Source organism: Leucoraja erinacea, chromosome 10 (assembly GCF_028641065.1).
Source record: "Leucoraja erinacea ecotype New England chromosome 10, Leri_hhj_1, whole genome shotgun sequence".
Lineage (NCBI taxonomy): Eukaryota > Metazoa > Chordata > Chondrichthyes > Rajiformes > Rajidae > Leucoraja > Leucoraja erinaceus.
The window spans coordinates 48,618,838-48,636,182 of record NC_073386.1 but is presented as its reverse complement, the minus strand read 5'-3'; the positions used below and the strand labels follow the sequence as shown (position 1 = coordinate 48,636,182).

At 40.1% G+C, this 17,345-nt stretch overlaps 2 protein-coding genes across 7 annotated transcripts in view; one reads left to right on the top strand and one right to left on the bottom strand.

Annotated features, from left to right (window-relative positions):
- niban1a (niban apoptosis regulator 1a) overlaps positions 1 to 9,369 on the bottom strand; it is a 110,080-nt gene extending 100,711 nt beyond the window's left edge. Inside the window, exons 1-2 of the mRNA XM_055642181.1 lie at positions 9,179 to 9,369; positions 8,009 to 8,050 (exon numbers count right to left, since the gene is read on the bottom strand). Coding sequence (XP_055498156.1) covers positions 8,009 to 8,050; positions 9,179 to 9,215 — 79 coding nt within the window. The 5' untranslated portion in view covers positions 9,216 to 9,369. The remainder of the gene's footprint in view (positions 1 to 8,008; positions 8,051 to 9,178) is intronic.
- Positions 8,544 to 17,345, top strand: part of rnf2 (ring finger protein 2) — a 47,104-nt gene continuing 38,302 nt past the window's right edge. For 2 of the 6 annotated variants that reach the window (XM_055642179.1, XM_055642177.1), the window contains exon 1: positions 8,649 to 8,852. Coding sequence is in view for 1 of the 6 variants with exons in the window: in XM_055642175.1 (XP_055498150.1) it covers positions 8,780 to 8,852 (73 nt within the window). In the remaining 5 variants the exon portion in view is untranslated. Of the gene's footprint in view, positions 8,607 to 8,627; positions 8,853 to 17,345 lie in introns of those variants that run through there. The other 4 variants (XM_055642180.1, XM_055642176.1, XM_055642178.1 and 1 more) reach the window with 4 other exon arrangements.

Below are 17,345 nucleotides of genomic sequence, written 5' to 3'. Positions count from 1 at the left end.
TCCTCCCATCCATTCATCCATTGGCTCCGTCCCATATACATTGATGGCAGGTCAAATCTATTTTCATGAGGACAAACTCTCAGAAAGCTGCCAGCCTGGATGGAGATCGTGTATGGGTTCTGAAATTGTGCACTAATCAATTGGCCACAGTCCTTGCTGACATCTTTAATCTTGCACCTCAACAGCCTTCTGTCCCCATCTGCATCAGGAAATCGCCATCATTCCAGTCACCAAGATCTGCCTCAATGACTACCACCCAGCAACTCTTAACATTGATCATTATGAAGTGCTTTGAGATATTGGTAATAAACAGCTTTCCAGACAATCTACACCCCCTGCAATTTGTGTGCAATAAAAATAAGTCTACAGAGGACACCATCTCTCTTGCACTATATTCACCTCTGGATTACCTTGACAAGAAGAACATCTATGTCAGGATGCTATTCTTTGACTACAGTGCTGCCTTCAACACCATAATACCGAATAAGCTCATCCCAAAAATAGTCTGGACCTGATCCTGGGGCCTCCATCTGCAACTGGCTTGTGGACTTCAGAACAGATCCAAGTTGCTAGAATTGGTCATAATATTTTCTCCCCTGACTCGCAACACTTATGGTATGTGCTCAGTCCCTTCCTCTATTCTTTTTACACACATGAGAGTGTAGCCGAATGCAACACCAACAATCTTTAATTTCACCGATGATACCACTGGTGTCGACCACATCTTCAACAACAGTCAGACAAATGGAAGGAGGTTGACAATCTTGTGTCATGGTGTTAGGTCAATAACCTACCCCCTCAACGGCTATCGACCAGTGGCTCTAACGTCTGTGGGTGATGAAGTGCTTTGAAAGGTTGGTTATGGTGGATATCAACTCCTACCACAATAAGAACCTTGACCCCATGTAGATCAGAGCATGTTCCTTTAACCATATTGACCTCCCCACCACTAACCACTCCCCATTGTCTCCAGTATAAATGTAGTGTCCCCACCTCTAGCTCGCTCTCTAGCTCCAGTGATGACCACGGACAGCTATTGCATAGTGTATAACAGTGAACGTAATAAACAGTTATAGTAAAAGACTGTGTGGAATAAAGTCATTTTACACCCCAGTGATGGAAATGGGCTTTAGGAACTAGGGGTGCGCTAAGGTCCGCGAGGCTGAGGTTTGGAAGGAAGGGGGGGTGGGGGGGGGGGGGTAGACGCTATAAGCCCCCCGTGAGAAATATTTTGTAATATGGTAAATTTCAGGGCCATTTCGAGCCTATATGCACTCGGTATGATGATTACATACACATTGTATCAGTAACTCAGTCAAATAAAGATAGGTATAACAGATATATATTTTGGTAAAATATATATTTTTTCAGATTATTCATAGATTTATTGAGAATAATAAGTACAGTTTAGACATTTGCATATCTTGTTATATGTAGTATATACATACAATGATCAGCCAACAATAAGTGTAGTTTACACCTTTACAAATCTAGCTATATGTAGTATATACGTACGATGATCAGCCAATATATAAATGCAAGTACAATCTACATTTCTGACATTTTTGGACCACGTGGACAATAAAAACACTTATGTCAGGCTGTTGTTTATAGACTGCAGCTCAGCATTTGATACCATCATCCCCTCAAAGCTGGTTAGGAGCCCCCTGCTCCTGTTCCATTATCTAAAGGGGCTGCTCCTTGTCTTCTAGCTGCATTTCTCACCCACCATTCTCATCTTCGGACACCCTGTGCGTAGGGGAGAGGGTAGGGCCGAGGATGCCCTGGTTGGGTTGCTCCTGGGTCTGGGCAAGCTTGCCCGAGCCAGCTACCTGCCCATTTTCCAGGATTACGTCCATGCCCGGGTGGTGTTAGAGAGGGACTATGTGCTGTCCACGGGTGTCGTGGGGGATTTCTGGGACCGCTGGGCACCACGGAGGTTTGTATGCATCCTTGATAAGGAATGTAAGATAGTTATATAATAGTTTATTGTTTGTCGTGTATTACGGTGGTGGGTGTTTTTTACTGTACTGTATATATTATTTTAATATTTGAATAAATATTTTTGATTAAAAAAAAAAAAGCTGGTGAAGAGGATGATGTGATGTGTTGTGAGGAAACCCCTAACCAAGGAAGGTAAAAAGCCCAGAACCAAAGCTCCCAAGATTCAGCACTTGGTAACTCCCTGGGTTCTGCAGCACAAACGTAGACGCATTACCCTGAAGAAACATTGTACCCATAAAAACAAGGAGGCTACAGCAGAATATGCCAGACTTCTGGCCAAGAGGATGAAGGAAGCTAAAGAGAAACGCCAGGATCAAATTACAAAGAGGCGACGTCTTTCTTCACTGAGGGTCCCAACATCTAAATCTGAATCTAGTCAAAGGTAACATTTATTTGTTTGCTTAAACAAATTAAAGTTTTTGTTAGAAAAAAAGCTGGTTACCAAGCTCACGGAACTGGGTCTCTGCGCACCCCTCTGCATTTGGATCATCGACTTCCTCATCCACAGACCACAGTCGGTTTGAATTGGCAGAAATACTTCTTCCTCATTAACAATCAGTACAGGAGCACCTCAAGGCTGCGTGCTCAGTCCCCTGCTTTACTCACTCTATACTCATGACTGTGTAGCCGGACATAGTGCGAACTCCATCTTCCGCCGACTACGCCGCCGTTGTTGGACTAATTACAGGTGATGTTGAGTCGGAGTATAGAAGTGCGATCGACCGATTGACCAAATGGTGCCAACACACAACCTGGCCCCCAATATCAGTAAAAACCAATGAACTGATTGTGGACTTTGGAATAGGATATACAATCCTGTTTATATCAAAGGGACGATGGAGGAGAGAGTCAAAACCTTCAAATTCCTGGCTGTGCATATTTCCGAATATCTTTCCTGGTGCAATTGTAAATAAATCACACTGATGCAATTATAAATAAAGCACATCAACGCCTCTACTTCCTGAGAAGATTAAGGAGATTCGGTATGTCAAAGCGTTACTGCAGAACATAACATTGTCCGTGTTTATCTTGGGCCTGGGTCTATTGAACTTCTACAGGTGTAGAGTAGTGAGCATGTTGACTGGTTGCATCATGGCTTGGTTCGGCAACTTGAATGTCCAGGAGTGGAAAAGAATGGGAAAAGTTGTGACCACTGTCCTGTCCGTCACCAGCTCTGTCCTCCCCACCAACGAAGGGATTTATTGGAGTCGCTGCCTCAAAAAGGCCGCCAGCATCATCAGAGACCCACACCATTCTGGCCTCACACTCATTTCACCACTGCCATCAGGAAGAAGGTACAGGAGCCTGAAAACTGTAATGTCCAGGTTCAGGCTCAGCTTCTTCCCTTCAGCCATCAGGCTATTAAACACTGCAGCCTCAAATAAGCTCTGAACTAGAATAGACTATTATTATTATTGCACTACCATTGTTTGTTTTTTGAGTATGTGTGTACTGTGAATATATATATATATATGTGTGTGTGTGTGTATATATATATATATATATATATATATGTGTGTGTGTGTGTGTGTGTGTGTGTGTATGTGTGTGTGTGTGTGTGTGTGTATATATATATATATATGTATGTATATATATATATGTATATGTGTATATATATATATATATATATGTATATCTCAAGAGATTTGGTTGTTGACTGAAGGAAGTCAAGAGGATGAACATAATCCTGTATTCAGCAATGCAGCTGTTGTATAGGTGGGTGCCAACTTCTAGTTTCTAGGCATCCATATCATGCAACCTAACGGTGCCTTCACACTGATGCAGTGATCAAAAAGGGCATGATTGTATTTACTTTCTTCATGATCCGAGAAGATTTGGTATGTCCATGAAGCTTCTCTGGAACTCCTACAGATGCACTATATAAAGTATCCTGATGATGCATCTCAGCCTGATATGGAACTGCTCACGGTCTTGACCACCTGAACATGCAGATAGTGGTAAACAGAGATGAGTCCATCACAGGGTTGTCACTGCCTTCCATCTGGTCCATCTTCATGGTGTGTTGCATTCGGAAGGCTGGAGGTATCTTTGAGGATGCCTATCACCTCATTCCATTTTCTCTTTTCTACATTCTGGAAGAACACGTATAGGGCTTGAAAGCCTGGATATCCAGACTAAGAACATATCTTTCCTCTGTTATTTGACTTCTGAATCAATCACCCCTTTTACATCCCAACCCAGCAGCGTTGGCATGTACTCTCCCTCTTAACTTTACCTCATTCACTTATTCTTTCATTGTACTTTATTATATTGCACGACTCTGATGATGCACAAAATCTTCAACAGTCCCGCTATCTTACCCTCAGATTTAATGTTGTATTTATCATTACTGAATGTACATGATTTGCTCTGTGAGCTTCATGTGAACAATGAATTTCACTGCATACTGTGTACACAACAATAAACTCATCTACATTTGAAATTAAATGATGGGTAGAAATCTCACTTAAAATGGTTTATTTAAATGCCATCTGAGTCAATGCACCTCTTCACAATATTTATACAAAAGAAAAAGCTGCACCTGCAGTTTTTCCATTGTGGAAACAAAAGACATCTCGGCCAGCAGTGTAAATGGATCACAACAGTGAACTTGCACTCGACAGATTTTATAAAGATTTTGCACAAACCCAAACTCATTTTCAACAGAACATTTTACTCCGTAAAATCCACAGATGGCTCAGATTTGTAGAATGAATCACAGAATGGTTAGTGTACAGAATGAGCCCACTCAGCCTCTATCCATACTAGCTCCCTTTTGAATGGTACAATTGAGCCTCTGGCAGTAGATTCTAGATCTTAATCTTATGTGCAAATAAAATTATTGGCTCATTTTTCGTAATTACTTTTATTATGTATCCCCCGTTTCCACCAATCCAAAGCTGCCAACATCTGTCACTTTGTATCCAGTCTGACAGCTCAGAGGGAACAATCTGATAGCAATTAATTCAGAGTGTACATCAAAAATGTTCCAAATGATGAAGAAAATCATGACTATTAAAACCAGAATGGCACTGAAATCTGGTAGCATTTTATTGCTACTGTAGCATTTTAGTCACACAAATCAGAGCCAGTCATAAGAGATGAAGAAACAAAGAACTGCTGAAGCTGGTTAATAAACAAGAGGACATAAAGTGCTGGAGTAACTCAGCAGGTCAGACAGCACCTCTGGAAAACATGGATAGGTGATGTTTTGAGTCAAGATCCTACTTCAGAGAGCCTTCTTCGGAGAACCACATAAAAGATGATTCTATTCACATTGCGTCAAATCAGAATGTCACCACCATTGAAAGCTACTATGTACTTACAGTACTATAATATTGTATGACTTGATTGTACACAGATATGATATGATTTGACTGGATAACACACAAAACAAGATTTTTCAATGTATCTCACACGTGACAATAATAATAATAAACAAACTATAAATTCATAAAAACTGCCCTTTAATTATAACACACCAGAGCTTACTGTCATTGCAAACATTAATCGTATTTTGTGGCTTCTAAGGAGGAAACAGATGGAAGACAGATCATCAGCTCTCAAGTTACTGAAGCATTGAGAATTTTTTCTTAAAGCCAGTTAATCTGAAATCCAGTTGCAGTCTCAGTTCACTCCAATTCTACATGCTTCATGAAGTGTGCTTCCCACAGTTAAACCATATAGCATGCAACAGTATATTCAAATTATGCTGACAACACATTACAATCTTTATTTTAAAATGCATTTAACATGCTTTATTGATTTCTTTGTGCCCAAAAATGTTCAGATATTAAGCACTGATGATGGTTAATTTCATTATTCTTAATCAAGCATTGTATCCTTAAACCGCAGTTTATTGCAAACTATTCCTCTGAACTGTGTCTTAGGTTATAATTTTTGATTATATTGTTGTTTTGTTTATATTGATTAGTAATGTCCACAGTAAACTATAGACCCCCCCCCCAACATTGGCAGTCCTTACAGAAGGGAAAACTCTTGTTTTTAACTCCACATCCTTACCTTAAACGGACCACCATTGTATAACAGCATTGTGACATTTTAATTATTTATACTGGCCCTTTTTATTAAATCAGATTAAGACTACCTACCACTGTAATGCCAATCAATGGTGAGTTTTGGGCAGTATTATCTGTTAATTTGAGCAAAATAGAATTGGATTAGTGTTACGCAATCTCATTTTATTTAGGGGTCAAAGGGTCAACTGGTACTTCATCAATAAAGTGCAATTTGAAATTAAAGGTTCAGAGAGGAAATAAATTACATAAGAACAATTATTATATTGTGTGAGGGCAACTTTGCTTCAAGTGATTTACCTTTTAATTTTCTTTAGGATTGATATCAAACCAAGGGCACTGGTGAATGAATATTGTCATAGAAACAGAATACAGTGTGTTGGAGTGCAAATGTTTTGGTCTTATCTTTGCTCATTGACGGCATCTCCTGCCTTTGAAAAGTGGCATTCAAAATTGGTTGGGAGATGTGGTAATTTAGAAACTGCTATACAGACTTCAGTAATTTAATTGTTGATTCAAGAGTGGAAACATTATTGGAACCTTTGCCAATGTGGTAATTTACTGAGTTAAGAGCTTAACAAGGTTAGGAAAATCTTTGATGTAATTGCGGATATGTTGCTAGTGAAGTACATAAATTCAGACAATAAACGATACTGTCCATTTCTGTCAATGTGGTTAAAATGCAGTGGCTGTGATATATCCCATGTCAGCATTGAGTCCATCAATGAACTCACCTAAACACCCATGTCATTTGTTACGTGCAAATCTTGAAATATTATTCTCAGAAAGACCAAATCCCCAACTTTCATTATATAATTTTACAAACCAAAATACTGTGAACTTCTTCATTTTCTAATTCAGTTATTTCACATGCCGTTGCTCCAATACCTGTCATGGTTCTAACACAATGTATCAGTATCTATTTGGTTGGGTCACCCAGCCATGATTAAAGTCCATTGTTAACGTTTAATTTTTCACCCATTCACAGCAATAATGTTCTCTCGAAGAAAATAACTAAACGAACATTATTCCATGTCAATTCAATCGCTGTCCAGGACTGTGGGATGATTATCGAATTGCAGCTATATGTATATACATATGGAAGGGAGGCTGGGATATTATTTCTGTTTCATAGATAGTTCCAACAAAACAATGTGGGGAAGGTGGGTACATATAGAAATATCTGTTGAAGGTTGGAAATTTAAAAAATGTATGAATGTCTCCCTTATGTCGAGACCCACGTGGTAATATTTTCATATTGGATATAGCTTTTGGGCAAAATCTCTCTACACAGACCGACTCAAACACCGAGGCCGACATCCAATGCAGGCAGAATTGCTTTATTGTTGAAGGTACCATCTTTTGCAATTTACTATATCGATGAGACACCAGGCCCAAGATAAACACGGACAATGTTAGGTTCTGCAGTAACGCGAAAACCTAGACGAATAATCCAAAACCCCGAGTTCAAATTCCAACATAGTTAGCTTTACAAGCCAAACATATTTCATGGTCGGGAATAAAAAGTTTTCGTAACAGTCCAGACCATCAATAAAAAGAACAAAAAAACGAATTTAATCATTTTGGCATTATAGTTTGCAGGAGTTTGCAAAATTGGAGATCGGGTTTTCTTGGAACGTAGACGCAAAATACTGGAGTAACTCAGCCGGACAGGCAGCATCTCTGGAGAGAAGGAATGGGTGACGCTTCGGGTCGAGACCCTTCTTCAGACTTGGACCGAAGTGAGTGGGACGCAACCCTTTTCCAGAGGACAACAGGATGGTGAATGTTCCTGATATATATCCAGCCACGCCAAGATTAACGTGTGTGGACTTCATTCTAATGTGTCAATGGTCCTGATTCTTCACCAACATCAGCACCAAGTTGACTCTGTGCAAAGTTTTACGTAAAGTGATGGGAACATATTTAACGCGCCATCCTACAGATGGAAGTAACGCTTTCCTTACCTCCAACACTAACATGGAAACAAATCGATCGCCTGTCATCAACTGTAATAAAGATACAACATTTCAATTGTTGCAGTTTGGTAGTAATATTTAATTAGAACCAAGATACCTGCAAAAAACAAAACCGCTTTCTCTTATCTTCTAGTTAAATTCGAAACGAGATTCTATATGCAAGCCCATATAAATTGAATCTACAGAGAATATTATAATTCCTGCAAATTTTCCAGTGTATTTCCCCTCCCCTCCCCCCCATAAAAGCAAGAAAGTATGACAACAAACTCTCTTGAATCTGGAAGTAACGCATAAAGGTATTGTAGATCACAAAATTCAAAGCCGGGAATAACAATGATGATGATGCAGCCCATCGTTATAAGCACTGCGTTGCTTTTTTTGTTGTAATGCATAAGTTATAACCGTGGATGCAGAAAGAGAGAGGAGTTATATTCCAAATACTGATTGCTTTCCCAATGTCCATTGCGGAGACTCGCCATATTGCAAGTGGCTTGGTGCTTCGGGGCTGTTTACATCGCGGGAGGGAGGGAGGGAGGGGGAAAGTGCGGGCAGATCGAGCAGTGCCGGTCCCCTGTGTCCAAGGACGGTGAGTGTGTGGTGAGCGGCGGGTGGGCCGGTGTGGCTGGCGGGCTCGGCCCGGCCCCGTGCTGTGCTGTGCTGGCGCGGCGAGTGTGGGAGAAAGCGGCGGGCTGTGATTGTCGGTGCCCCGGGTGCGCGGTACTGCGGCCGGCCGCCGCGCAGCCGCTGATCCGGCTCGACATGGCTCTCGTATTCCTTCAACAATGTCTAGATTTCAGAAAAAGCCACGCATCTATTCCTGTGACCAGTTCGGGTTTGTATCCAGTAAATAGGACGTTGGGGCGCGGGGGTCGGTGTTAGATTCACTTTTCTTTTCTCCCCGCTTTGTGTGTGTGTGTGTGTGTGTGGGTCCCTGTCGCTGTGGTTTAATTGCTCGGTGTGTGAGTGAGTGTGAGGTGTTCGCATCCCAGTCGGTGATTTTCTTTCTGAGCTGTATTTGAGCCGGGGCGTTTATACTGCTGGTTGTAGGGTTAACTGACTGACCGCCACAATCCTCTCGCCAATGCCATTACGCTGAGTTGCTGCAGCTTGAACTTATAATTATTATGTGTGTGTGTGTGTGTAAAACACATTACTCACAAGTAAGTCCTGGCTCCCTCCTCCCGCCAGTACACATTGGCTGCTTGTTTCTGTGTGGGCGAACCCTGATTTGTCAAGGACGCTGTCAGTCTTGCAGAAGCTGCCGTATTGTTGTTTTATGAAGGGCAAATCTCTACATTGTCACTGCTCCTGTCCAAATATTTTGTCCCCTCGTCCTTATCGCGTTACAGTTTTTTTCTGTCCATATTATATTTGCTTATTACACCAAAAATCTGAGGACTCGCCGATATTACTTATTGGCACTCTTTACCGCTTAAATGCAATATGTACATTACGTGCTTTCTTCAAAACAGTATGTGTTCCATCTAATGCCTGGTCTAGTGTTCCAGCCAGCGGCATTTCTGAGCCACTGGCAGGCTACACTGAGCCTTTATGTACTGGGTCTGATGGAGTGCCCAGTGAACTGCCCCGAGTGGAGTGCACACTTCTCACAGTTCAGCTTTCAGCTTTCACAAATTCATATTGACCCGTGTAGGACCATCCTGACAAGGCACAGAAGAACACACTGGTCTAGTTGGCGTGATAATTCAGAATATAATTCTTATATATAGTCTGAAGAAGGGTCACCCATCCCTTCTCTCCAGAGATGCTGTCTTTTTGCGTTATAAACATTTTGATTTAAAATAGTGATGGAAGATGAGTGTACAGGATTCGGACAGAAGTAAACAAATGGTGGCAAGGATAGTAAAGCATCTTGGTATCATTCAACAAGCAGTTTATTAGAGGGTAGATACAAAATGCTGGAGTAACTCAGCGGGACAGGCAGCATCTCTGGAGAGAAGGAATGGGTGACCAGCATCTGCAGTTCTTTCTTACACAAACAGATTATTAGATTTGTGAATTAGTCATGCTAGTTCTTAGTAGTTAATTCAAGCTTTTGAATGGGGCAATTTGATGACAGTGAACTTTTTTCTTATTAATGGGAGGAGAATTGAAGTAAAGCTCCATTTCAAAAATACACCAATTAAAATGGAATTTCAATATTTATTAATTGGGACACCCAACATTAATCCACTCTCTAGGGTGGCATTGGAACTGTATGAGATATGGCATTCGTGGATTGGCTAGTCTTAGTCAAAACAGCACTGACAATTTGACATCTGTAGAATTACTAAAGTAGGGAAAGGAGAGAAATAAAATTAGCTATCATTCTTGTTGCTCGTCTGTGCTGTGAGGGTGAATGTTCCTGGATGCTGATTGGGGTCATAAATAGATGTTACCTGTTAATCCCATTAACAATTGATTAGGGCTACCACCTGAACTCTTTTAAATTGTAAATTTATCAATCGCGGTGCAATTGTTGTTGCCAACTTAACCATTAGATTTAGCTAACCACAAAATTAAACAACTCCATTTATTTTGATAGCTATTTGTTCATGTATTGATGAACATTTCCTATCACATACCAACATGCAATAGGAACAGCAAAGAGCCTGTGTTCAATTCTGAACAGTGCAGTATGTATAGAATTTGGAACTATTAACTGGAATGGTGAAAAAGCATTGGCAACTCGAACAGCAGAAACATTTTTAAACATTCACCTTGTTCATGAAGATCAATTGCTTTATGAGATGCCGGATTGTTTGTTTGTTTGTTTGTGCCCATTGGATTATTTTCTGTCATTGGTTTTAGAAAGCCGAGAGAAAATGGGAAAACTAGATCAGATTAACGCTTTTTAACTTTTATAATGCTGTAAAAATGTGTTATTCGCTAAACGTTAATAAGAATCAAGCTTGCTGAAATCCTGCCTAATAAATTTAACCTGGCAGTGATTTCTTGCACATAATTGGAAAGAACCAGGCAGCATTCAGGTATTTCAGTCAGGAGCTTTCCACAAATATAAAGCTGTTATAATTTTTATCATAAGTTTCAACATAGAAAACAGTCTTTTCAGCTGTAACCATTTATTGTGCTTTAATAGCAATTGCTTCAAATTCATTTGGGGATAAAACTGAGTTCAAACTAATAAATAAACTTAGGGTTTGTGCAGAGAAAGGAATTATCTTTCAAGAGTGATCATGGCATGGAATTCATTTCAGGGTAGTGTAGTGTGGGTGAAATACCATTAAACTTTATATTATGTTTCAGTAAGAAGCAATTGATCGTTTTGTTCTTTTGTAATTCTAATTTTTTCCTCCACTTCAAATACTATCTCTGTTTTGATATGAGAGATTAAGTCTTGACATCACCAACTTTCTTCATTCATTCTTCTACTTCCATTCACTACTACCCCAATTGGAGATCTTTAAAATATTTAGAAGCAGTGTTTTGGTGAGGTGGTGGGAGAAATATTGTGGATACATGGGCCAATTGGCCTTCCCCTCTATAATTATCTTATGATCTTGTAATCGTAGCACAACAATATGCAGGCTTGTTTTCTTTCCGAGCAACTTATTTAATTACAATGCCTGTCTGGGGACTGGGTGGCACAATTGCTTTGAAGATTTAACTCTGCCCTATTTCTGTCTTGACCAATTGATAGGAAGCCCATACTTCCTGTTGGTTGCAGAGTCCTCTTTATGAAATGAACCCGTGCGTCCTCAACCTAAACTACCAGGTAGCACCATAACACGTCCATGGCATCAGTCAACTGAAATTAGATGCACAGAGTCTCTTGCCCAGAATAGGGTGAATCGAGAACCAGAGGACAAAGGTTTAAGGTGAAGGGGAAAAGATTTAATAGGAAGCTGAGGGGTAACTTTTTCACACAAAGGGTGGTAGATGTATGGAATAAACTGCCAGAGGAGATAGTTGAGGTAGAGACTATCCCAATATTTAAGAAACAGTTAGACAGGTACATGAATAGGACAGGATTATAGGGGTATGGACCAAATGCGGGCAGGTGGGATTATTGTAGCTGGGACATGTTGGCCAGTGTGGGCAAGTTGAACCGAAGGGCCTGTTTCCACGCTGTATCACTCTATCACTAATGCTACACTGACAATTCATCTCAGTGGCTGGCATGGTTGGTGACAATGACAGAGGAAGCTATTTTCTGTAGATTGGGGTAAAGATGGATTGATGAGCAAATCTGAGGTCTTTGTCCTATATTTGATAATTCAAGGAACAAAAGTTGAAGATATTCCTTTGAACTCTGCCACATACAGCAGCTGTACCATTCATTGTATTTAAATAGTACGTACATATATGAAACTGGAAACCCTTTGTACAAATAATTACAGTGATGCTGATCCCTGTTTATAATCCTATTGCACCTTTGGGGATGAATTTATTCTTTACTATTACTGGGAGGGTAACTGTTTGACTGATTGGGTCTGTAAGAAATTTGTTTAGATGATGAAGAATGTAAAATAAAACGTAACAAAATTCTCTGAAACTTTATCTCTTTAAAAATGTAACAAAATTCTCTGAAACTTTATCTCTTTAAAAATGTTTTTAAAAATATACATTTCTGTCCAAACTTTTAGTTATTTGTCATCATACCCCCTGGAATGCCCTAGTGTGAAATTTTGCTATATAACTCTCCTGCGAAGAAGTGGTCTGATCAGATATAAAATATAAAACCTGAACTGATCACAGCAAGTCCAAGTCCAAGTCTAACTGTCACCATGAATACAGTAATCCCAAGCTTTCTGCAGCATGGAACCTGCCTTGTCAGAGTGGCTGGCACATTGCATTTCTGATGCATGGTGTCAAGTACTGTAATAAAATTCACTGTGCATTCAAAACATAATTCAGTCCTGTCAAAGTTCAGGGTGTGCTTTGAAGTCGCTGAAATATTTTAATTTGGTAAAGGTATTATGCAAATGCAGTTATTATTGTTTGCTTATTATTCAGCACAAATGTCAACGATTTGGTTTGTTGTATTGTGAACTATCCACTCAGATGTAAGTAGGTAGAATGGTCATAGTCTGGTGCCTAATCTGGTGCCTAATCTCCTGGCTGTGAAAAGTGTTAATATAATACACAAAGAAGAGAATTGAACAAAGTTAGAAATACTGGCACAAAAGCAGTGCTGGTATGTTCCTTATTATGTTTACATTGCAAAGCTAGAGCAATTTTTTAACAATCTCTTAATGTCTTCAAATGCTGCCTCCTTTACACCCCAGGTCTGAATTTGCTGTGTGGCAAACATTGCCCTTCTTTGCAAATAGTAATTGCTGATGTCTAATTTGGAGCCCATCTCTGTGATGGTTGAGAGAGGCCTTGCCTAGACAGGTCAGTGATTGGTGGAACAGTATATCTGTCTTGTAAAAACTATATCTATATTTCAAAGATAAATTTATTCAGAATAAAAAATACATACAAAACAAAAACTGTGCAAAAACTCTTCATACATTCTCACTGTCTACATTCAGTAATGTCATGCTTAGTAGAGTTCACACCTATCTTTTAAAAAAACACCCATGCCACTCATGAGGCCTAATGCGATGATATCTCTTCCCTTGTTTTTGACGGGTTTCCTCATCAATCTCTGCCCCTCAATGTCACGGGCTTGCGATAACCACTTGGTATGTAGGATACCCTTGCATCTGGTGCCACTTTAGCTACCATCTCTGCACTCACTAGAGGTGGTTCACAGCACTTTAGAAAGAGCAAGAGAGCATTGATTACTGGAGAGCTAGTGCAATGCACTAAGTAACATGTTTATTCCCTGGCTGAGTGAAGGAAACATTTTGAATATGATTATGGTTGTTGATCTGATTAGAGTTGTGGAGGGAATCAAGAACCAGAGGACACAGGTTTAAGGTGAGAGGGAAAAGATTTAATAGGAACCTGTGAGGCATCTTTTTCACACACATGGTCGTGTGTACATGGAACGAGTTGCCAGAAGAGGTTGTTAAGCCAGGTACCATATTAAAGATATTTGGACAGGTACAAGGACTGGAGCAGTTAGAATTTAGTTTAGGGTTTAGAGATACTGTGCGGAAAAAGCCCCTTCGGTTCATTGAGTCAGCAGTGACCAGCAAACCCAATACCATCCTACTGGGAACACACTAGGGACAATTTACAATTATACCAAGCCAATCAACCTGTCACTAATGCTCTTGCAATACACAAACCTCTATGTCTTTGGAGCGTGGGTGGAAAAACAGGAGATCATGGAGAATACCTACGCAGGTCACGGGGAGAACGTAAAAGTTCTGAACAGACAAGAACTGTAGTCACGATTGAACCCGGGTAAGGCTGTAAGGCAGCAACTCTACCGCTGCACCAGAGGGATGTAGCACATGGGACTAGTGTGGATGGGGGATGTCGGTCACCATGGGCAAGTTGGGCCAAAGGTCCCGCTTCCGTGCTGTATGCCTCAATGACTGTGGGCTGGTGAGAGATTTATTGAGTGGATGGCTGGGCTATATCATTACTTTCACAATTGTGTATTCGCCGGATTTCATTTTATTTTTAACACCGAACCACAGTTTACAGTTGTTCCTTTTGGGAAAATACTGAATGTCACTTGGGATAATGGTGATAAAATTAATGCTCTTGCAATACTTGCAAAGACTTCAGCTTACTCCAATAATATTGTGCTTATAAAATAGCTTTCGTTGTTATTAAAAAAAGAATGTTCAGTTGGATAAAGGGAACCAGTAGGTTCTGTGTGGAGTCAAATTCTAGTTCCTCTAGTTCGATATTCTGGTATGGTCAGGGCAAATTTTCTGGAATATTCAGTGTTGTGTAGGAAGGAACTGCAAATGCTGATTTAAACCAAAGATAGACACTAAAAGCTGGAGCAAATCAGCAGGTCAGACAGCGTCATTGGAGAAAAGGAATAGGTGATGTTTTGGATCGAGTCTAAAGGAAGGTCTCGACCCGAAACGTCACCTATTCCTTCTCTCCAGAGATGCTATCTGACTTGCTGATTGACTCTAACTTTTTGTGTCTATCAGTGTTATTCCTGTTAGAATTTTAACTCACTTATTCACTTACAAATTGAAAGAGCACACATCAACTTTTTCCTGAGGAGCTGGATGCCAAAATATCAATTGTCCAAAGTTGAATACTGGATAAAGGGAACCAGTAGGATTATCAATTTTAACAGAATTTGGATTTCCAGAAGGCTTTTGGTGAAGTATCTCAAAAGGTTACCGTGCAAGATGAGAGTACAAAGGTAGACAAAAATGCTGCAGAAACTCAGCGGATGAGGCAGCATCTATGGAGCGAAGGAAATAGAGTGAAGAAGGGTTTTGGGTCGACACCCTTCTTCAGACTGAAGAAGGGTTTCGACCTGAAATGTTGCCTATTTCCTTTGCTCCATAGATGCTGCCTCACCCGCTGAGTTTCTCCAGCTTTTTTGTCTACCTTTGATTTTCCAGCATCTGCAGTTCCTTCTTAAACATGAGAGTACAAAGGTTGGGGCAATAGATGTGGGAGTGGCTTATTAACAGATATGTGACTTTTTTGTTTGGATCGATGATATATCATTGGTCATTGCTGGGGTCTCCATTGTTTATTATTTTTATTGACGAATTGGATGAAGGGACTTGGTATGCTGTCATCAAAGCTATTGATTATGCAAAGATAGAACGGATAGCAAATTATGAGGAGTACACAAAGAGTCTTCAAAGGGGTATTGATAGATTATGTGAGTGGGTAAAAAAACTGGCTGGTTGGTGTATAATGTGGGATAAGTGAGAAGTGGGATATATTTTGCACTGTAACCCTTTGGGATACTTCACCAAAAACTTTCTGGAAATCCAAATTGTGTTAAAACAGAAGGTCCTACTGGTTCCCTTTATCCAGCATTCAACTTTGGACAATTGATATTTTGGCATCCAGCTCCCCAGGAAAAGATTGATGTGCGCTCTTTAAAATTGTACGTGAATTTTGAAGGAACAATGTAAAAGCAAATTTATTATTTAAGTAAACTGTAGTCACAAATCTCAGTCCCTGACCATCCCCAAATTCTGCGACTCTTAGACTCATACCAAGGCACAGTGGCACAACGGTAGAGTTGCTGCCTTACATTGCCAGAGACCCAGGTTCGATTCTCACTACAGGTGCTGTCTGTCTGTATGGAGTTTGCTCATTCTCCCTGTGAACACGTGGGTTTTCTTTGGATGCTTGGTTTCCTCCCATGCTTCAAAGACATGCAGGGTTGTAGGTTAATTGGCTTCTGTAAAATGTCCCTCGTGTATAGGATAGAACTAGTGATCGCTGGTTGGCGCGGACTCAGTGGGCTGAAGGGCCTGTTTCCACGCTGTAACACTAAACTAAGCTAAACTAGACATCCTCCTCTATCTTTCCTCTTATTACCAACGTGTATCATCAGCTAGTCCTATCGGTTCCAGTTTAACAATCTGGGATGAAGTTCGTTACTGATGGGTGATTTAGATAATAGACTGTTTCTAAGAGGATATCGAGGAAGCCTTATTCTGCATTTCTGTAGTTTTTAGATGAAAATACTGATACATGTAAAACAAGGCATTATGCCAATCTTTGTTTTGTTGCAGTTAATTTATTTTTTACTCCAGTGCAACAGTTTTTGTTCAAATACAAACAGAATCAGTAGGAATGCTAGATCAGAGCAAAGGTGTTAGAAAATCCTTGCAGAACGATGTCTTATTCCATTTTATTATGGGATCGGGTGAGCCTTCACAGCTATGTTATCCGTCAAGTTCAGAGTTGGTTGATTTCATGTGCCAGTATAGATGCATCTCATAAAGCAAAGAAAACAAGCTTTATGGGATTCTATTCTTGCATCTCGTTGGCTATCTCATCTGTGCGCTAATCGTGATGTTTCTAAGATATAAACTAATTAGGAAAATCTTTTGGTAGGAGCAGTATGATCTCGGTGTTTTTGTGGGAGTTTTGTTGCCAATATGGAAAGAGTAATTTTTAAACCGTCATATTTGATTATATGTTGCATGGCTGAATTCCAGCAAGCCCAATGTGCCCGATAGGAGTTCACTGGGGAGGCAATGGGAAAGATTTCATGTGTTCATTATTCATTGTAAGATTGTGAAATGCCAGAATAAAGGTCACCGATGCTGAATTTCACCCCAGCCACCAAGCAGGTTTACATAGCAACCCCTCGCTCCTGCTACCTCCACTCGTTAATTTCTGGTTTGAAGAGAGATCTAGGAATGTAAAGTTGCATATTTGGACAATTTTAGATGTTTTAACTGTATTATCTTTGAAGGTACTTTTTGACCTTGTATTTGTTGACATGCCATTTTTAAGT